The sequence below is a fragment of the Grampus griseus genome (assembly GCF_964374135.1).
Source record: "Grampus griseus genome assembly, chromosome: 4".
In the NCBI taxonomy this organism is placed as follows: domain Eukaryota; kingdom Metazoa; phylum Chordata; class Mammalia; order Artiodactyla; family Delphinidae; genus Grampus; species Grampus griseus.
Window position 1 is genome coordinate 2,683,352 of NC_138997.1, and position 22,169 is coordinate 2,705,520.

A 22,169-nucleotide genomic window follows, 5' to 3' on the forward strand; every position below is an offset into this window, starting at 1 on the left:
TAACCCAGCCTGTAATTTTATCAGGTAATAGTCATCCCAGAATTGATATGTGGGTTTTTTTGGAGTATAGTTGATTTACAGTGTTGTGTTACTTTCTGCCTTACAGCAAAGTGAGTGGAATCTAAAAAAATGGTACAAATGAACTTCTTCGCAAAGCAGAAATGGAGTTACAGATGTTACATATGTTTCAACCCTCTCCCCTCCAGGGGTGAACATGGAGCGGTTTGCAGACGAGGCAGACGTGGTAATCGTGGGTGCCGGCCCTGCGGGGCTCTCAGCAGCCGCTCGGCTCAAGCAGCTGGCAGCCCAGCACGAGAAGGACATCCGTGTGTGTCTGGTGGAGAAAGCTGCTCAGATAGGCACGCACACACTCTCAGGGGCTTGCCTGGACCCACGAGCTCTCCAAGAGCTGTTCCCAGACTGGAAGGAGAAGGGAGTATGAAAAGTAGTTTTTTATACCCAGTCTCGTCTTTATTGCATCTCTATTTGCAAATGAAAGGAATGTGGAAAACCTTTTCACCCAGTTCTGTCTCTTAGAGGATACTTGTAGATAGATTTTTAATTGTAAAAGGGCCAAAAAATTTGAATCATATCAAATATAGTTAAAATTTTAAGCTATTAACTCATTTAATGCCTTCTGTACATGGTATCTGTGTACTGGATTTATGAGAAGGTATTATCTTGAGGAGATCTTTGGATAAATATAGCTTTTTGATTTTGAGGGTATTTCCTAACTTGTTCCATAGGTGTTTATATCATTGTTCTTAATAAAGTGTTCTATAACTTTCCTGGGACATTGCAGTATCTAAAGCCAAGGAGGATAATTTAATCTAATTTTCTAAGGAAATACATTAATAAGACCCCTTATAACGTAAGCAGAAAAGTCACTGGTATGATACACAGAGAATCAAGTGCTAGTTTTACTGCAGTCATCATTTGTATGACCTTGGTTAAAATATTGTACGCTATGCATCTCAATTTTTTTCTTCTGTAAGATGGGGTTTTTTGTTGTTGTTGTTTTATTTTTGGCTGCCTTGGGTCTTTGTTGCTGCGTGCGGGCTCTCTAGTTGCGGCGAGCAGTGGCTGCTCTTCGTTGCGGTGCACGGGCTTCTCACTGTGGTGGCTTCTCTTGTTGCAGAGTAAGGGCTCTAGGCGCACGGGCTTCAGTAGTTGTGGCACGCGGGCTCAGTAGTTGTGGCACGCGGGCTCAGTAGTTGTGGTGCATGGGCTTAGTTGCTCCGCAGCATGTGGGATCTCCCCAGACCAGGGCTCGAACCCATGTCCCCTGCATTGGCAGGCAGATTCTTAACCACTGTGCCACCAGGGAAGCCCTGTAAGATGGGTTTTATTACTCCTGTTCAAGGTATTCAGTGTTAGAATATTTAGTATCTGTGAACATACTCTGTAAAGATTGTTAAAAATCAAAATTCACCTGAGTAAATTTAAAGATCAAATTGGCTTTATTCAGTGATTCTGGGCAGCATCCCATCTAGCAAACAGAAGGGGGCTCCAAGGAGCAGCAGAAAAGGAAAGGGTTTGACAGGCAGAAAGTGGGTGGGGCATGGAAGTCATAAGCAAAAGGGTTATTTCAGGGTATTCCCTGGCAGGCCAGTGGTTAGGACTCTACGATTTAAAAAAAGGGGGGGGGAGGGAAAGGGTTAGTTCAGGCACTGTTGCCTACCAGGCGAGGCTTCAGGTGGTGCCTCACGAGGACTGGTGGAGAGGCTGACGCGTAAGATTACATTCCTTGGAGAGGCCGGAACTGAATGAGGTTAAGGTCAGGGCTGGGTTTGCTGACGTGGGGCTTAGCACAAGGGACGATGCTCTTCTTTCTAAAGTAGTGAGCTCCTTGGAACTAGAAATGCTGTAACTATGCCTCATTAACTTTCTCTCTTCAATGTTATATCAAAAATAGGTATCACTGAATTATTATTGACACAATATCAGTTCTAATAGAAAAAGTTTTTCACATCAAAGCCTTATGTAGCCAGGCAGATCCAGTCCCTTCCATGCCTGTTTATTGCCTTTATCCAGAGGAAAACTAAAACTCTTCTCTTTCCATGGAGCAGGAAGTTACAGCAGGTGCCTAGGCATCTCACACAGAGGCAGGGAGACAGGAAGACAGCCCCCCTGATGTTCACTTTCAAAGGTGGCTCCAAGGCCCCCAGCAAAGACATTCCTGGGATGCAAACTGGCTTATTTAGGTTTAAAAAGATTCCCATGCATCTCAAAGAGACAAAGGATTTACGGTGTCAAGTTCTCCAAAGGAAGTGATGGAAGAAAAGTGAGGAGGATAGTTCCCTTTCCTTTTTGACACAGTAGTTTATGATTTGTATTTACCTCACGAGTATGAACTAAAGTCCTTTTCTCTCCTCCTTTTGTTTCCAGGCTCCACTTAACACTCCCGTAACAGAAGATAGATTTGGAATTTTGACAGAGAAATATAGAATTCCTGTGCCAATTCTCCCAGGTGAGGAATGATAAATACCCGTAGACTGAACAGAATTCCACAGCTGGAAGGAGCTGCATTTCATTGGGTGGAATCCCTTCCTTTTACAGATGAGAAAACTAAGTCCCAGAGACTCGAAGGACTTAACCAAAATTTCACAGCTAGCTTGTGGGGAAGAAAGCAGGCCTAGAGCCCAGTGCTTTTGTCTTCCAGTCTAGAAGAATTGAGAGTCTTGTACGGCAACCAGGGATTTTTAATTTAGTCTGTAATGTCGTTTTCAATGTAATAATTTGAACTCTAGACCAGAATTGTTAGAAAATAAATTGAAATTATGGCCATAAGATGATGTGTGTGTATTTATGTAGAAATTAGACATTGATTAGAATTTCTAAATTAAGTATTTCTGTTTTTGAGATGTTTTACCCATAAAAAGTCAGACTTCTAAACCAAGCATGTATCTGTAGGTCTCCCGATGAACAATCATGGCAATTACATTGTGCGCCTGGGACATCTGGTGAGCTGGATGGGAGAGCAGGCGGAAGCCCTGGGTGTGGAAGTGTACCCCGGCTACGCGGCTGCAGAGGTTTGTGCGGCCCTGTTCTTAGTGCTTATAGGACGCGGTCTCTGTTTCTTCTGAAAAGCAACCAAGATGGGTGCAGAGGTAAATAGATGTATATTTTCCAACAGCCATAGGATTTTAGAATTGCAAGATCAGAAGAAATCTTAGCAAGATCTCACGCAAAGGGTACTTGAAGTCCTTGTCACCACATCATGTGACTGTCCAGCTTAGGACAACACCTTCAAGGATGAAAAAATATCTCCGATGTTTGGTTTGTTGGTGATACTCTCTTCCTTAAGTTGAGGAGACGTTTATTTACTGTTTTATACTGTGTGGAACGAATCTGTGCCCTCCTCCAGGGAGAACTCTCCAGTTATAACTATGCCCTGCTCTCCTTCCCTGCCTTCGCAGGTGGTTTTTCTCTTCCCAGTTAAATAGCCTCCATTCTTACAGCCACCATATAATATGTAAATATTTTGAGTCCCTTCAGTATTCTCCTTGCCCTCCTCTGACCGCGTTCCCTTTTTATTCCCTTTCGAAGTGGCACCCAGAATGTCTGCACTACTTCAAGCCTGCTGTACAGCAGAGCCATTCCCCTCTTCATTCTGGAAACTGTTCTCCCAGTAATTTCCTCAAAATAACTTCTGGCGGCCACATTGGACTGTAGCTTCTCACTGAATACTGTTGGGGAAATTATTAAAACTAAAATCTCCTGCCAGCCCAGAAAAATCACCTCTACATATTATAAACAAGAATGAAACAGTTTTTTTCTTGCCAAGACTACAGTGCAGCTACAGGCCATCTGCTAGGGAGGTCGCCGAAACAGAAAGAAATCTCACCCTTTTACAGAGTCAGGCAGATACAGTCCATTACATGCACGTTAATCGTCTCTATCCAAAGGACAAATAAAGCGTCCTGTATCTTTGTGACAAGTGGGAAGTGACAACGCGGAGGCCAGCACGGAGCCCAGACTCTTCCCCCAGAGAGAGGGAGACCGGCCACCATCCTCCTCCTTGGTCACATCTCAGGTGTGTCCCCGAGTACCCAAGAAACTCATTGCTGAGATACAGACCTGGCAGGAGTCTTACTTAGCTTTTAACATGACTCCCATATATCTAAGAGAGACAGAGAAAGGGTTTACAGTTAAGTTTTCTAAAGGAAATGCTAAAAAAAATCTGGATGAGAGAGGGAGTGTTCTTGTTTTTGGCACAAGCGAAAATTGAAAAACTTTGTTTTTACCTTTACAGTATATAAACCAAATAAAATACATGGTCCCTGCATTACACTTGCCACTACTGATTTCTGGTTTCCCAGTTCATGCACATGCATTTGGTTTTGCATTTCTCCCAGTTAAACTGTCTTCAACAGGAATCAAAGTCACAAGTAGGTGTTTTGTAGCATCCATGATTTTCACTTTTTGAGTGTATCTGCACACATGCCCGCTCGCGTGCGCTCTCTCTCCCTCCGTGTCTCTCTCTGTCTCTCTCTGGTCCCCTGCAGCTCTCCTCTCCTCCCCAGGTTTTGTACACCGAGGCCGTTTTCGGGTCCAGGCCACAGCCACATACTACTGTGGATTTGTTTTCAAGGTGTCACGTCCATTGCTGCTGGTTCTTGTTTCGCCTTTCCTCTCCCGTGCTTTCTGCTGTGAGGTTCTAGTGTACAGTTTGTTCTTTCCTGTCCAAAGAGCATTTTCCTCCGGAGGAAACAGAAACCAAATAAGAGAATTGTTATTGCTCATCTTCAGAATCATACCTTTGACCAGTTTTCCCTTTTCTTTGTGGTCCAGAAATAACTTGGACTGCCTTCAGCCCCTCTCTGTTTTGTCTTGTTGTTTGGTCTTTTGGTTTTGGGGTCTGGGCTCACTGGAGACAGAGGCTTTCCCGACACTCTCCTCAGCCGCCCACCTGACGGTCCAGCCTGTCACGGGCGCTGACCCCAAGTTCTGTGCACATGCCTTTGACCCCTGAACTCGTCAGAGGGCGTCCTGCTGCATCTTCCCGGCTCCTTCGTTGTTCTCTGGCAGCTCCCCCTGTTCTTCCTCACCAGGTCGGGGCATTTCCTTCATTTCCAGCTGTTTGAGCTGTGTTTTGTCTAGGAGGGAGTAGCTTAGAAGCACATCCCCTTTTTTTGCTGGAACGTTCTTAAGCCTTTGTCTCTATAACATTGAGAACAAGCTCACCTTCTAAAAATCGAAGGCTGTTCGTTTCTTTGCAAGTGGTTGTGAATCCCCAGGTGATAACCAAACGTGTTTTCATTCTAGATCCTTTTTCATGAAGACGGTAGCGTGAAAGGAATTGCCACCAACGACGTAGGGATACAGAAGGATGGTGCGCCCAAGGTATGCACGTAACAGTTCTGCGCTTCGCAAACTGACAGTGAAAGAGAAAGAATCAACTCACACCCAATAATTTAGTCTTGCTACAAACTGCACATTAATTAGGTGCATGTTAGAACATTAGTTATTAATGTGGAATTTTTCTCATTGTTAAAAAATAGAGAAACATCTTTGAACTAACCGTAATTTAGGCAAGTAGATATAACATGTTTAACAATGATTTTCTTAAAAGAAAAAACATGACATACAAATATCAAACAAACATGGGTCAAAGATTTTATTTCACTCATTAATTAATGAGGGAATCAGTAAGATGTTACAACCAGTTCAAGGAGAATCAAAAACCATGCACACGTGGGTCAGCAGCTGGGCCACCTCCACAGTTTCCACTTCTGTGGACAAGAGTCATTTGCATTATTACTGTCAGTAATGCTGATGGGCTCTTTGACAGGATTTTGACATCTTTTGGTAAATGCAAAACTGATTGACCTCATCTCTTTCAAAATAGGCTTCAATGGCCTTCTGGTTTTCACAACTTGTTATTTTTGCATTTGTAAAAGAAGAGCTCCTAAGACATGGATCTCACACTCTGTAAGATCCCTTGGAAAGGACAAGGAAAAAAAATACCTTGCTTTCCTATGATAACAAGAGCAAAACACAAATTAACATCTTGATAAACTAACTTGCCTATTCATGTTTATTTGTTAATTGTCTTAATTTCTCAAGTAGATTAGAACCTCAGAGATCATGGAGGGTTACTCCAGAGCTAGCATAGTGCCAGGCAGTGCCAGGGCCGCAGTAGAGATTTGTCAACTCCTAGTTAGTCCTCTCTGCCATTCTAGAACAGAGCTGGGCATCCAGTCTAAGCCTCCTCCAGCAGATCGTCCTGCTTTTCAATCCTTCCTGCACAGAGATTAGCAAGTGGCAAAGCTCTCGAGTCTTACCTGCATCGTGGTTCTCCTAGTGGCTTGGCTGGCTGCCCCAGAATCGCCTGAGGCCTTGGGGCTCAGCCTGTCCTGTGGCAGGGCCCGAGAAGCTGTCTTGTATCAAGCCCCAGGGGTTCTGATGCATAGCCAGGTTTGCAACACCTGGTATCTCATCCTGCTTCTTATAGTGTGACCTGTACCCTCAGCACAGAAGGCCAGACTCTGATAGCAGGAGTTTGCAACAAAGTAAGAGTTTATTGCGGGGCTCCCAGCAAGGGGGTGTGAGACAAGCCTTGCAGATCCACTGCACCCAGTCTTTGGGTTCGGGGTGTTTTAAAGCAGAAGAATAAAGAAGCTGGGAAGAATCATCATCTCGTGACATTTCTTACTCTGTTTCGGGGGTCAGGGTGTCTCTGACTGACGATGCTCTGGCCGGGTGGTCCACACCTCGGGGGTCTCTGGGCTCATCTTGCCCTGGAGAAACAGCCTGAGTTTGTACGTTAGTGATGAGATCTACAAGAGCCATTTTAGTACAGTGACTATGTTATCAGTGACAGCCATTGTAGTCATCGGACTCTAGTTGACTGGTGTTGAGTGAGCACAGGATGAGGTCAGAGGGCACAGAAAGGGAACAGAGTTCTGGATGGAGAGGAATCATGAACTCAGTAAGGGAGCTCGGGCTTAAGGGAACTCAGTGATGATAAAAGAATACTGTCTTTCTTACATTCTTTCCTGTGTTATGGCTATTCTTTTCTGTATTATGATCATTTGATTATAAATTGCATTTTATTCTTTAAAAACGTCCGTATTTAATATTACAGCAACATTGAAGCATGCAAATTCTACCATTCTGATAGTTCTTTTTGTGTGTGTATTGTCAGGGTATTTGTTCAAATGTATATTTTTGTGTCTTGTGCTTTGTAGTTGTAAAAACACTCATATTTTGTATTTATATAGATATAAAAGCATAGAAGAGTATAGTGGAGTCTCAGTAATTTGAGTTTGTAAATTTCTTTTTCTTTTTTTTAAAATTTATTTATTTATTTTTGGCTGTGTTGGGTCTTCGTTGCTGCGTGCGGCTTTCTCTAGTTACGGCGAGCAGGGGCTACTCTTCGTTGCTGTGCGCAGGCTTCTCATTGCAGTGGCTTCTCTTGTTGTGGAGCATAGGCTCTAGGCACGCGGGCTTCATTAGTTATGGCTCGTGGGCTCAGTAGTTGTGGCTCGCGGGCTCTAGAGCGCAGGCTCAGTAGTTGTGGCGCACAGGCTTAGTTGCTCTGCAGCATGTGGGATCTTCCCGGACCAGGGCTTGAACCTGTGTCCCCTACATTGGCAGGCGAATTCTTAACTACTGTGCCACCAGGGGAGTCCCCCTTTCTTTTTTTTTAATTTATTTTATTTATTTTTGGCTGTGTTGGGTCTTTGTTACTGTACGTGGGCTTTCTCTAGTTGTGGTGAGCAGGGGCTACTCTTTGTTGCGGTACGTAGGCTTCTTATTGTGGTAGCTTCTCTTGTTGTGGAGCATGGGCTCTAGGTGCGTGGGCTTCAGTAGTTGTGGCTCGCGGGCTCTGGAGTGCAGGCTCAGTAGTTGTGGCGCACGGGCTTAGTTGCTCTGCGGCACATGGGATCTTCCCAGACCAGGGCTCAAACCCGTGTCCCCTGCATTGGCAGGTGGATTCTTAACCACTGCGCCACCAGGGAAGCCCATGCAAGTTTATTTTCATACGGCTGGTGGGGTGAGGAGAAGCAGGGATGGATTCTTTGTTCTCCACCAATTGGCTCCGTTGATCCCGGCGTGGTTAGGCTTCCTCCTGCTCTTGCACGGAAACATTCTCGTCGCTCACAGACACCTCCGCCTGGTGGTACCCAGTTCTCTGTCCTCTCACTTGGCCCCTGGTGGGCAGTGCTGGCACAGCTGAATAACTTTTTCATTCCTGAAACACTGTCTGGACCTGGCTTTTCACACCACCTTCTCCTGGTTTTCCTGGTGTTTCAGGGCCCCTCCTGCCGCCTTTGCTTGCTCTTCCTCTACGCCCTGTCCTCTGAGTATCCAGTGACAGTGCTTGAAACACGTCTACCCTGAGTCCCAGAATCCTGCGTCCTGCTGCTCATTCAGTAGCTCTAATCTTAGGTCTAATAGGCATCTTACTGTCAGAATTCTGATGTGGATGTTTTCATGTTTCAGAGGTTAAGTAACTTGCCCAGGGTCAGGCCACTGTTAGGTAGTGGAGCTGGGGTTGGAATAGAGGCTCTAGAGCTGCCCCTTGCACACTAAGGAGCATATTGCCTCTAAGAGGAATATTTTAGTCCATTAAGATCGAGTTGTTTTATAAGTGGTGCTGAGTAAACTGCATGTCCATCTGGAAGCAAATAGTTAGACTTTCATTTTATTTTAATTCTGATGATTTCTTAAAACAATAAAAAAATTAGAAATCTAGGTTATAATTACAACCTAGGTGTAGGGTAGATAAACCATCCTATAAAGGCAAGAAATTAAAAACCTATAAGAGGCAGGCCTTTTTTAACTATTTAAAAATTAAACACTTCTGTATACCAAAAATACTAGTGAGTCTGCAGATAAGCAGGAGATCGGGGGAAAATTTTTGACGACCCGTGATGTCAAAGAGCACTTCTACATTGACAAGAAAAAAGCGAACACAGTAGAAAAACGGGCAGAATCTTACAAAATGAAGAGCAGATCCCGGCGAGCAGTAACCACTAGCCAGGAGGCAGGTCCTCTGATGCCTCTTATCTGGGCCCCAGGCTCCTGTGCCGGCTCCCCAGCCCTCCTCACGGCACACAGTCACACCTAGTCCTTGCACGCCCGCGTAGTTACTTATGTTTAGCTCTGCCTCCGTGCCTGGCCCCAGGGAAAGGGACAGTGTTTTTCTGTCATCTCTGCCCCAGTGCCTAGCATACAACCTGGCACACCAGAGGTGCTCAGTTAATATTTCTTGAATCAAAAAGAAAAAGTTGCTGAAAAGAGTAATCCAGAAAATGCAAATTAAAATAGCAGTAAGTTAGCCAGCTCTACACTTAGCAAAACCGTGAAAGGAACAGTTATACTGTCACTAGCTAGAAATAGGAAAAGGGTCTTCTTATACACTGTGGGTGGAAATGTGAATTGTTCAGGCTTTGGGGAAAGCAGTCTGGGAACATCTCATAAAATAAAAGTAGGTGTGCCCTTTGATTGTACAGTGCCACTCCTGGGAACCTAGCTTACAGGAATAAAAGCACCAATGTTGTAAGGATACATATACAGGGTGTATGTTTTATGACATTGCTTATCATAGCAAATAAACTGGAAACAGTGAATGGCTATTACCCATTAGCAGAATGGCTGGATAACCTATGGTGTTCCCACACGGACTACTGCCCGCCATTAAAAAGAAAGATTTGAGCCACATAGTGACTTGGAAAGGTTTCCATGAAGTATTATTGTGAGAGAAGTAAGATACAGAAAAGTCTGTATTATATGATGCTACCATTGTGAAATGAATCAGGAACCAAAAAAGTTGAGGTGTCTATGTAAATACCTCAGTCCACAGGTGCGTATGTATATATATTTGGGTAAAACTTGGCGTGCTAGGCTGTTAACAGGGTTTATGGATGAGTGAAGTATAGTAAGAGGAAAGAGATGGGAACAAATCCAAAGGTACTCAGCACAGTCACTTATAGGACGTGTGTGCACGTGTATGACGTTGGTGAGCTCTGCACAGAGAAACACAGAGTCACCAACAAACGTGAAAGATGTTCAGACTCTCTAGTGACTGAATGTATGAAATCAGTAGTGAAATAGTTCTTACCACTTATACCGAGAATATTTCGCATCAAGGATATCAATCTGAGCCATGTTTATAATAGTGAAACAGCCTGGAATAACCTAAACGTCCAGTTATTGAGAGCTGATTGAGAAGGTAGGAATCTATTCAAGCATTAAAAATGAATGCTTAGGGCTTCCCTGATGGTGCAGTGGTTAAGAATCCGCCTGCCAGTGCGGGGGACACGGGTTCGAGCCCTGGCCTGGGAAGATCCCACATGCCGTGGAGGAACTAAGCCCGTGCGCCACAACTACTGAGCCTGCACTCTATAGCCTGTGAGCCACAGCTACTGAGCCCGCGAGCTACAGCTACTTGAGCCTGCATGCCTAGAGCCCGTGCTCCACAGCAAGAGAAGCCACCACAGTGAGAAGCCTGTGCACCACAATGAAGAGCAGCCCCTGCTCTCTGCAACTAGAGAAAGCCGGCGCACAACAACGAAGACCCAACGCGGCCAAAAATTAATTAATTAATTAAAAAATGAATGTTTAATTTGGTATATATTGCCTTAGGCAAATCACTTTATATTGTATAATGTGAAAACAGTTATAAAATGCTTTGTCCGTGTAAACCTTTTTTTTGTATGAATGTTTCTGTATACACACAATACCTGTAAACATATGAATGGAGAAATACCGGGAAATATATATTTCATAAGAGACTTTCCTTATTATTCTGCATTCCTTTATTCAGGAGCTTTACTGAGTACCTACCATGTGCCGGATATAAGTGCAAAATACAGAGAGCAAGAGAGAGAGAGAGACTTTTTAATTGTAGCTTATTTTTTCCCCTTGGAAGAAACAAGTTTCAGTTTTACAGTATATATCCAGCAATAGAGAACAAGTAAAATTAAAGTGAAAAGAGCAAGTAGCTGAAGAGTATGTTTACGATGATCTTGTTTGTGTTAGAAGCATATAAACAGACTCATGTAGTTTTTTTATTCATGGAAATTTTCTGGCATGATTTACAAGAAATCTATTAATGGTGTTTTTTGCTTCAAATCATGGGACTAGAAAATCAGGAACAATGGGGAAATGGCCTTTCACTTTAAAAAAATTTTCTTTTACTTATATAAGTTTCAGGTGTCTAGCATTATAATTTGACATCTGTATACACTAGACAGTGGTGAGCACCCCAAGCCTGGTTACCACCTATCACCACACACTGACCCCCTTCACTCATTTCGGCTGCCCCCCTTCACTTCTCACTGTACATTCATTTGTAGATAATTTTTCGTGGGGGGATGAGCATGCTTTATTTGTTTTTTTAATGCATACAGACTTAACCATTCGATCAATATGACAAAGACACAAGATACGTTATAAAATTTAAATTAGATTCCACTTACAACAGTGTTTAGTTCTGTTACTAAAATTATATATCTGCACCTTCTCTTCTATACCTGAATCATAGATCAATTCAAAATTGACCAGAATGTGAATATTTTTAAAATTGTCAAACATTGCAATTTAACGTGTTCCTGTTTCTTAGACAACTTTTGAGCGGGGGCTGGAACTACATGCCAAAGTCACAGTCTTTGCAGAGGGCTGCCACGGACACCTGGCCAAGCAGCTGTACAGGAAGTTCGACTTGAGGGCCAACTGCGAGCCCCAGACGTACGGGATCGGGCTCAAGGAGGTACTCGAGTTTGCCGGTGTGACTTTCGTGTGAAAAGATGAAGCTTACATTCGTTTGTATTGTGTGGTTTATAAATTGATTTAATTTTATAGTTATATTTTTCATTAACCTGAAATGTTCATAATGACTGAAAACATTAGGGATATTTTTCAAGGGGCTGGAGAATATTACTAATCAAATTTTACTATTACCTAAATTGTGTCTGCATGTTCTAGTTGTTTTATCAGATGTTGATTGAAGTGTTGAATTTGAAAATATTTGTGATACTGATTTTTTTCATGGTAATGCCATCTGCCCTAATAGGATTTGACCTGTTATCCAATGCTCTTTGTAAAATGACCACATCCTACAAGAATTGTTTATTCAAAATTATAACGTAAAGATAATTTAGTTTATGAAATATACACTCAGCCATAGTATATTGACCTGCAGCCTAAAATTTAATTAGGCTGAGTGTTGTATATTTTCTCAGTTTATCCAGACCTTAGGTCTATTAGTGCAAAAGTTTCATCATAACTCTTTTGTTAAGAATCTTTTTAGGGTAAAGCTCAGAAAGTTTCAAATTCTATATATAACTAGATTCATTATATTGTGGGTAAGGGCTTAATTGTTTTGGTAGACTGTACATAATTCTGTGTGGTGGCACGTCATATCTGATTTTTAGATAACATTTCCTGTGGAAATTGTTGTTTGCAATTTAAAACTTAACCATTCTGAAAACAGGATGATCAGTTAGCTTCAGTCGGGGAGAGGGTGGTGCAGGAGGGAGCACACTGGTTTTTTTAACTGAAGAATGACATCTGTCCTGTAAAGTAACAGATCCGAAGTGCAGGGCGCAGCTCACGTTCATGAGGCAAACACGCCCGTGTGGCCGTCACCCGGGTCAAGGTGTAGGTGGTTCCCAGCACCCCATCTCTTCAGCGGCGTTTCCCACAACCGCACGAACGCCTTACCCATCTGAGAACTTAATTAATGTCTTACAGAGTTCCTCACCTGTTTCTTTACTCCGATCATCCTGCTGCATTTTGATGTCATTTTCTGGGATATTTGAAGTACTTTTTTGTGTGTTTCTCTTATTTCTGCTTTTCAGTTGTAACTTTCATAAATAAGACATAAAACTTAGCAAGTTTTATACATGTGGTGACATAAAACATCTAAATAATACTCTAGGACTTTTTTTTAAAGTTATGGATTATCGATGAGAAGAAGTGGAAACCCGGGAGAGTTGATCACACTGTCGGCTGGCCCCTGGACAGACACACGTATGGGGGCTCATTCCTCTATCACCTGAATGAAGGGGAGCCCCTCGTAGCGCTCGGCTTCGTGGTAAGTTACACTCCGTGATGGGAAGTTCCACTCTGAGAGCCACTGGGTCTTCAGTGTCACAAATCCAGGGCTTTGCATCTGGAGAATGTAAAAGGCTTCTCATTTAAAGCTTCCTCTCTGCTTTTGTCCACATCTGAAGTGCTTATGGCCACTGTAGACAGTGGTCTGCTTCAGCTCACATAGCTGTAGTACAGTAGCTGCTACACGCCAGGCCCTGTGCTGGATGCTTCCCTGGGAATCCTGGTCCATAAAAATCCTGTGAAGTTGGCCTAGCGTTATTTTACCGGTGGGAAAACTGAAGTCCAGACAAGCTAAACAGCCTTCCCAGACACACGCATTAAGTGACAGAGGCAGGACTCATGCCCGAACCTGTCTGACCTGAAGCCCATGTCCACTGTGGCATGCCACTGCAGGAAGTGCAGTCCGTACTGGGTTTGAACCTCTAACTAAAACAGGACCATTTCCTCCCTTTTGGTCGCTTAAACATCCTTACAGTAAATTACATCTTGAACATTACAAGGAATGGAAAAGTGATATGAGTTACTGCACCTTGCAGTTGCAGCTTTATAGTTCAATGTCATGATTAGACTTGTACATGACACGTTGTTAAATTTATGTATTATTGTGTTCGGTGCATCACTTTGATTTAGTTTTTATAGTGACTTAATCTTTTCAAAGCAAAAAGCGTTTGGATATTAATTTCAGCATTTTTGGTAAAAATGTAATCTCTAATGTTTTTCACCTTCTTTTTTTGTAAGTGCGATTACATTCTTTTTCTTCATTTTTGCCTCAGTAGTACTGCATCGAGCTTATTAGTTTATTTCTGGAGTTGGTATTGAGAAATGAATGATAAATTATTACAACTCCTTTTGTAGAAACATAATGTGTAACACTTACCTACAAATATTTTTCTAATTTGGACTTTGATTTACAAAGCACAATGATTTATTAGTACGTTCTAAATGTTTTCAAGTTCTGCCAATTCTAAACACATGGCATCCTTTTGTTTACCCTTTCTTTTCCAAACAGATTTTATTGGGTTATTTATTTAAATTTGGGTCATTGCATACCTTTCTCTAAGTACTTGGAGTACAAGCAGTTTAATGTACATGTTCTCTGGTAAATATTGCTCACATTTCAGCCTGATATAATTTGAAATAACGATGTCTCATTTAAATATAAACATTTTAAGGTTGGTCTAGACTATCAAAATCCGTACCTAAGTCCATTTAGAGAGTTCCAGAGGTGGAAACACCACCCTAGCATCCAGCCGACGTTGGAAGGCGGGAAAAGGGTTGCATATGGAGCCAGAGCCCTCAATGAAGGTGGCTTTCAGGTAACACTTCCGCGTTTTTAATCCTTATTTCTGTATTATAAATTCAACGTTCAAACATAAGGTAACAACTTTAAATAAAGGATAGAAGATTATCTCAGGAAGAAAATTTAAGTAACTAAGCAAAGCACCCTAGTATTTATAAAACTGTACCACACCAGAGTTAAATGACACCATGAATTTAATTTTAAGGATATATTGATTTCTAGAGAAAAATTCATGGGCTTTTTTGTTTATTGGTTTGTCTTTAACCAGAGAATTTAAACTATGTGATCCAAGATCTTTTCCTTTATTCCTTTGCTGCCAGGAAACTCAAGGACAGATGTAGTTTTCAGCAAAGGTAATTAATTAATCTCAACTACCTAGTGTCATCCATGCCCTTTAGGTGGCCTCTGTTAAGTTTTTACCCTTAATTGTCCTATTTTAGTATATGTTCAAAATAAATACTATCAAATGCAGTTAATTTATTAAGTTTTTAGTTATTAAACAATGAAATAATTTATTAAGTATTTAGTTATTAAACAATGAAATAAGAGCTAGATGGCTAACTATGACAAAAGCTATTAGAACTGTTTTGGAAATAGTATTCGACAGGTAAGATGATCTAAAAGTCAGCTCTAAAACTTATACCAAACGGTTTGGTCAAGTTATTTAACTCCTCGGGCGTTAAGGGATCATCTGTAAAATAAAGATGATCCCTTCTGTCTCTAATATTCTAGGAATCTAGAACTGTTGATATTTTAGAAATCTGATATCTTTTTGTTTTTAATCTGTTGTAAAAGTAACAAATAGATCATAGAAAATTGGGGAGAAAAGTTGACTTAACCTTTAAAGTGAAGTTCTAAATACATTCGTAAAGTCAAGTACAATCACAGCTAAATTATGAATGTCATCACTAGAACCCTAAAAATAACACTGTCCCTAAATTCCATTGCTGCGGAGTTACCTCCCATGAGGTTGTTTTTAGTTCTAGAGCAGTTATTCGTTTGCAATAATATTTGCTAAATTTCCTATGTTCAAGCCCATTAAACCTTTTTGAATAATGTGCATAATACCTATTGCCAGCCTAATTCTACTTTTAATTTACAGTGTAAAGGCTGCTGTATATTCAGTAGTACATACAGACTCGTGTTTATGACACCTGCCTTGTGTGCTTCAGCACCTCAGATGATCTTTAGATGAGCGGGAAGAGATGACCCCACACACACAATACACTTTTTACCTAAGTTTTCTGATTTAATTAGTCAAAGATCCAGAAACTTACTTCCATTAAGTTTTTGAAGACCCTTCAGAGACAAAAATTTGGAACATCCAATTTTATTCTGCACCAACAAGTATTACATGCCTTTTTATTTCTCTTTCTTCAGTCTGTACCAAAGCTCCCCTTTCCTGATGGGTTTCTAGTATTTAACCCGTGTTTTTTTTGGTGGGGGGGGGGGAGGTCCTTTTTTTTTCTTTTAGTGCAGGGAAGTGTGATTTTATTTTGGTGCAGAAATAGATTAGGTTACAGAAAAGTCCTAGGAAAAGGAAGTTACGAGACTGATTTTACCAATTGTCAGGTGGAAGGGTAAAATCTGTTACTGTAGAACTACTCCAGGCCATACCCATCTTCTTCAGTGATATGGCCTGGTTCCTCATTTTAACCCCCGTTTTTTTGTTTGTTTGTTTTTTTAATTTATTTTATTTACTTTTGGCTGCCTTGGTTCTCCGTTGCTGTGCACGGGCTTTCTCTAGTTGCGGCGATTCTCTAGTTGCGGCGAGCGGGGGCCACTCCACACTGTGGTGCGCAGGCCTCCCACTGCAGTGGGTGGCCTCTCCCGCTGTGGAGCAGGGCTCTAGGCGCGTAGGCTCAGTAGTTGTGGCGCACGGGCTTAGTCGCTCCACGGCATGTGAGCTCTTCCCGGACCAGGGCTCGATCCCATGTCCCCTGCATTGGCAGGCGGATTCTTAACCACTGCACCACCAGGGAAGCTCTAACCCCCGTTTAATGGATGTCCCAGAATACATCTCTCTGTACGACTTTTCCTGGGTCCCCCAGGTCCTTAACAAGATGTCCAGCTGCCCGCACAGGGTAGGATCCTCGCAGAACTGAAAAACACACATTTCCCTTGGGCCATAACGTTTTTTATTCTTAGGACTTAAGCGCCCATTTGGAAGAATTTGCACTAGCAGTCCGTGTCCTTTTATTAAACGTCAGTCTTCTGGCTCTTGAATCAGACGTAGGATTAGCAGGGCCACAGCCTGCTTTGAGAGGAGCATTGTCACGATCCAGGTTCCTAACCATTATCTCTGTTTGCAGCTCCTGGCATTCCAGAAAGCCCTTTCCCCTTGTTGTCTGCTCTGCGGTCCTGATTTCACGCTCTCTTATCTGCATGTTTCTGATGCTGAGTTTGGTTGGAGAACAGCAGTCACCCCTGGGCCCCGAGCCTTCTTGTGCCAGCGTTGCTTTTGCTTCTCACCGCCACTCCCGCGCAGTTAGAACTCTGTAATCACGGGAGCGTGGCCACAGCCCCGCGGCGTGGCGGCTGATGGTGGCGGGCTCCCTGTTGACCTCCTCTCCTCAGGGTCCCTCTCCGCCCATCAGCCACACTGTCATCCACCCACCACTTTCTCAACAAAGACCCGTGGCGTACTGTGGGAAGCCTCCAGGAGGAAAGAGCAACTCCACAGCTCTCTTTTCTTCCTCTCCACACTCTAGGTTACAGTACAGTCTCCTGAGGGAGGCAGTCGGTAACTTAGCTGCTACATCGTGGGGCTAAACCAAAACCGTCACCCACCCTTTAGTACGTTGTTTTCCGTCAGAAGTGTATACTGAGGCCCAAACAACCATCTTAAAGTTTATTTTGGAAATTCAGTTTATTCTTCGGTTAATTAAAATATATTATTTAAGGTAGTGGCTAATTGTGGTGATGCCATGATTAGAACCTAGGTTTCCGAAACTCCCTGGACATCAAGGTAAAACAAGGAGGTATGAAGAGTTAAGATAACATCCTTTGTAAATCATGTGTTACCCACAATGCGTGTAAAAGCAGATCACAATTTAGATAATAGACGTTCAGATTTAGAGAATATTCTTTTCATTATGACATAGATATGTATAAATAAAAACATTTTATGTAAATGTTAATGCTCTGGTGTTAACGTCTGTCTCATGCAGGTAAGTCATGGGGAGGGAGATGGAAAAGAGATCAGAGCAATAGTTCTGATCCTTGTTTCTAGAGGAGGAGAAAAACTGCCCTTGCTCTGATTTTTCTCTTCACTCGTATTCATTTGCATGTAATTTTCTTTTTTTTCGTTTTTTCCCTACAGCTTTCAAAGAGGCTATAATTTGGAGTATTCGGTTCTGTTTGTTTAATTTGAACTAACAGATGCACTTTGACTGTTTCTTTCCTCAGTCTATACCAAAACTCACCTTTCCTGGGGGCTTACTAATTGGTTGTAGCCCTGGTTTCATGAATGTTCCCAAGATCAAAGGGACCCACACGGCAATGAAAAGTGGGATTTTGGCAGCAGAATCTATTTTTAATCAACTAACTAGTGAGAATCTCCAATCAAAGACGATAGGTAAGAACTCCCATTTATTCTCAGGTTCTTCATGGGGATGTTTAAAAAGAAGCTATTTAAACATACACTCAGGGTACGGATAGAGGATGACAGTAGATACAGTTAGAAATCTTGCTGGTCTTGTATGTTTATCTGACTGGGCATTGAAAGATGCAGAGTGTGACTGTCCCTCTACACAAAGCGTCGAGATGCCTGCTGGGCAAAGCACACTGCAGCCTGCTCGCCGTGAGGTTTTTACGGCCACGTGCCGTTTCATGAATGGAAAGTAGAACGAGCCCGAGGTGTCCCACCCCCTGGAAACAAGTTCAACGTGAGGGTCCCGCCTCACATCGCACAGGCCCAGGTGGACCCTTGCAGGCGCCCCCAGACCTTCACTCCAGGGCAGGCAGCGGACCCGCCTCCGCCTTCACCTCCTGTCACCCTCCATCCCAGACACGCTTCCTGGGTCCCGGGGGCACTCAGCTGATGGCCAGCCCCCAAGCTCCCCGCACCTCGGCTCGGATCTCTCTCCGGGGGCCTCGCGCGGACCTCACCAGTGAATCTGCACTGCACATAGGCACACAGCCCTGCCAGCCCCTCTCACCGCGCCGCTCCCTCTCCGGTGTGTTCCACCTTCCGGCTCGGCTCACCGTTTAACGTACTTATTGATCAACCTCGTTTCCTTGGACGGAACACTCCTCCCAGAGTAGGGGCTTGGCTCCCTGTGGACGCAAACACCAGGAGCAAGTCCGTAGATACCCGATAGATGAGCCGCGTTCCGTAGAGTCGGGTGACACGCTCCTCCAGGTGGACTGTACCTTCAGGCATGCCCGGGGACAGGAGAGGCAGGGCCGGTGCCTCAGACCGCCTCACCAAGTCCGCATCCCGCCGGGCGCCAGCCCGCTTGCCCCGCGCAGGTCGGGCCGGAGCAGGCAGGTCACCGGCACCAGGAGGAGGGTGGTCACGAGAACCAGGACGTCCTGTTGGAGATTAAGTGCAGGGCCCCAAGCTTTAGGTGCTGCCACCTCCTAGGGCCACCACAGCCGAGCGCTATGAGCTGGGCAGCTTTAACCAGGAAGGTGTTCAGAGTTCCGCAGGCAAGCACTTCGCAGCTGTGTCCGAGTCTCCAGCTTCCGGGGGCCCCGGGCTCCTGGCAGAGCACCGCCAGCCCCTGCCTTGTCCTCCTCTGGCTGTCTCCTGGACGCCAGTCATTGGACCAAGGGTCCAGGCCGCTCCAGCATGCCCTCGTCTTAACTCGGTATACCGGCAGCGACCCTCTTCTGACCGATTCTGAGACAACTAGGGGTCAGGACTTGAAAATACCTCTCTGGGCCATCACGGTTCAGCCCGTAACAGAAGTGTTTCAGTGATCAGCTCCATAGGTAGCATAAACTCTCTTAGCTTCCTTTTCAGGTTCACTGAATTTTGCAACTAATATTCCATGCTACCAGTATGGCCTTACTGCCTGTTAAACAACCTGTCAAGTGGGTATCTTTTTGGAAGATGTCAGCATTTATACATGAAACGTTCTTCAAGTGTGGTCTCATATGACCACCTGCTTTTTTAACTATGTAAAAGTCATCTGTTATTTCGGTAGCAAAGTACCTTGACAATAAAGTGTTTTATACTCCTTGAGGCAATTTCACTTAACATTTCATGTTTTTCATAAAAAGGACTTGATGTAACTGAGTATGAGGACAATTTGAAGAAATCATGGGTGTGGAAAGAGCTATATGCCATCAGGAACGTCAGACCGTCCTGCCATGGCGTCCTGGGTGTGTACGGAGGGATGATTTACACTGGAATCTTCTACTGGATATTCAGAGGGATGGAGCCCTGGACCCTAAAACATAAAGGTAATTCCGGCCTGAGTATGAATGTTAGTCCTTAACTCAGGAAACGGGATCCAATAAGTAGGGAAAAAAGGTGACCTTCTACACTTTACTGTTTTAAACTTGCTTTCTTAGAGAAATGATGAATTCAGTATCTTTAGGAAGACAGGGTATCATTGTTGAAAGAGGGCTAAAGTCTTATTTCTTCAGTATAATATTTACAGGTTTTTATTAAAATGTCTAAGGAAGTACTTTAGAATTAGATACATTTTTACTAAAAACCTTCCTCAAAACTTGGGAAGGTTCTGACTCCGATCAGCTCAGGCCAGCCAAGGACTGCACACCTATTGAGTATCCAAAACCAGACGGGCAGATCAGTTTTGACCTTTTGTCGTCCGTGGCTCTGAGTGGCACCAACCATGAACACGACCAGCCGGCACATCTGACCTTGAAAGATGACAGTGTACCTGTAAACAGAAACCTGACCATATACGACGGGCCTGAGCAGCGGTTCTGCCCTGCAGGTCAGTGCACTCATTTCCATCCACTCTTGAAACATCAATAGGAGGATTTGCTTGAAACACGTTAGAAATAGGCTTCCGTTTTTTTAAAGACATTTCTCCTTCTATTGCTTGGAAACTGTGAATGACTCCCATCTCCAGCTTCCTTTTGAAAACTCATTATTCTTATGTTTCTACTCTAATGCTATAGTAGTAGGGATTTCTCGTTAAGCCTAATTCAGATGGCATTTCTCAAAAGCAGCCTTTCTCTTTTCACCCTCAGCGCGAGGTTAGGGGTTACGGGGAAAAGCACCAAACACCTCTTTCCGTGTTCACGTGACTTAAAAAAAAAATCGTTTCTGTCATGGCTGCTCCTGTCTGTATATATGTATGCTCATGTACACACACACATATACATTATATATGTGTACATAGCCTAAAATACTAGATTTTGGCCACATGCAGCTCAGGGAAATCGTCCTGGACTTTAAATCCATCATGGATACAGTATCTTCCAGTGCTGAGCTTTCAACTAGAATTATAGTAGGAACTGGGTCTCGAGTGCTGGTAGAACAGCATTCAGGTGTGTGAAAATCAGTACATTCTGGACAGGAACTAGAACATACGCCCTGTGAGGGAGGGACCTTGACTGTCTTGACTTTATCTTTTCACCATTTCTGTCATCTCACTGGGTTGTAAGCTGAGGGTAAGGGCTGACCTAATCTGTCTGTGCAGTCGTGGCACACACGTATACGGGAAGATCTCACTTTATTGCACCTGGCAGATACTGCTTTTTTTACAAAGCGAAGGTCCCTGGCAACCCCGTGCTGAAGAAGCCTACTGGCGCCATTTTTCCATTTGCTCACTCCACGTGTCACATGCGGTAATTCTTGCAAAATTTCAAACTTTCTCATTATTGTATTTGATATTGTGCTCCGTGATCTTTGATGTTAGTATGACTCGCTGAAGGCTCAGATAGCATTTTTTAGCAATAAAGTGTATTTTAAGTAAGGCATGTACATTGTTTTTTAGACATAATGCTGTTATTGCACGCTTCACAGACTGCAAAGTAGCGTAAATGTAACTGTTACATATGCACTGGCAACAAAAAAATTCACATGACTTGCTCTATTGTGATAATTCACTTTATTGCGGCGTCTGGGTCTCTGAAGTATGTCCGTATATAACATCACACCCGAAAACTGCTCAACCTCGAGTTCCCTTGTTGGTAACACCAACTCAGCCACATGCTGCTGTACCTTCTGCTTTTATCATTTTTAATTTATACAACAGCAAATGCACACACCCAGATCTCTGTAATATTCTGTGGGTAAACATTCAGTCCACAAACGCTGAGGGCTTCTGTGGCTAGTTTCTCCAGGACTTTAGCCTCTGCTTTAAAGGCAGCTATTGCACAGAGTTGCGTATGTTTTCTTACAGGAGTTTATGAATTTGTACCTTTGGAACAAGGTGATGGATTTCGGCTACAGATAAATGCTCAGAACTGTGTGCACTGTAAAACATGTGATATTAAGGATCCAAGTCAGAATATTAACTGGGTGGTACCCGAAGGCGGTGGAGGCCCAGCATACAATGGAATGTAAACTGCAGCCGGCTTCACCCGTGCCAGTGTCTCTAAAATGGACGGCAAGTTAACTTCAAATGTTTGGAAGTTCACAGGTGTCAAAAAAGCTTAAATATATTTTTAATCAGAATGTTCATAAAGTAATTATCAGTGAAATAATTTTATACTATACCTAAAACTGTCCCATATTATGAATCTCTCTTAAATAAAACTTTATAAGTGATGTAGCATCTACTTCTCTCTCCAAGTCTTCCGAGAGTCAAACACTATTGGCACTACTGGCCTCCAATGTACATTTGACTCATCAGGCTCAGCACTTCCAGCGAAG

The 22,169-nt window shown here is 43.3% G+C and overlaps 1 protein-coding gene across 2 annotated transcripts in view; it reads left to right on the forward strand.

Moving 5' to 3' along the window:
• ETFDH (electron transfer flavoprotein dehydrogenase) overlaps nucleotides 1–22,068 on the forward strand; it is a 34,427-nt gene extending 12,359 nt beyond the window's left edge. Inside the window, exons 3-13 of one of the 2 annotated variants that reach the window (XM_082653969.1) lie at nucleotides 207–436; nucleotides 2,389–2,470; nucleotides 2,914–3,032; nucleotides 5,269–5,346; nucleotides 11,576–11,722; nucleotides 12,908–13,048; nucleotides 14,241–14,384; nucleotides 17,777–17,945; nucleotides 19,598–19,780; nucleotides 20,059–20,280; nucleotides 21,697–22,068. In XM_082653969.1, the coding sequence (XP_082510095.1) occupies nucleotides 207–436; nucleotides 2,389–2,470; nucleotides 2,914–3,032; nucleotides 5,269–5,346; nucleotides 11,576–11,722; nucleotides 12,908–13,048; nucleotides 14,241–14,384; nucleotides 17,777–17,945; nucleotides 19,598–19,780; nucleotides 20,059–20,280; nucleotides 21,697–21,860 (1,679 nt within the window). In that variant the 3' untranslated portion in view covers nucleotides 21,861–22,068. The remainder of the gene's footprint in view (nucleotides 1–206; nucleotides 437–2,388; nucleotides 2,471–2,913; nucleotides 3,033–5,268; nucleotides 5,347–11,575; nucleotides 11,723–12,907; nucleotides 13,049–14,240; nucleotides 14,385–17,776; nucleotides 17,946–19,597; nucleotides 19,781–20,058; nucleotides 20,281–21,696) is intronic. The other variant, XM_082653970.1, reaches the window with a different exon arrangement.
• Nucleotides 22,069–22,169: the final 101 nt, after the last annotated feature.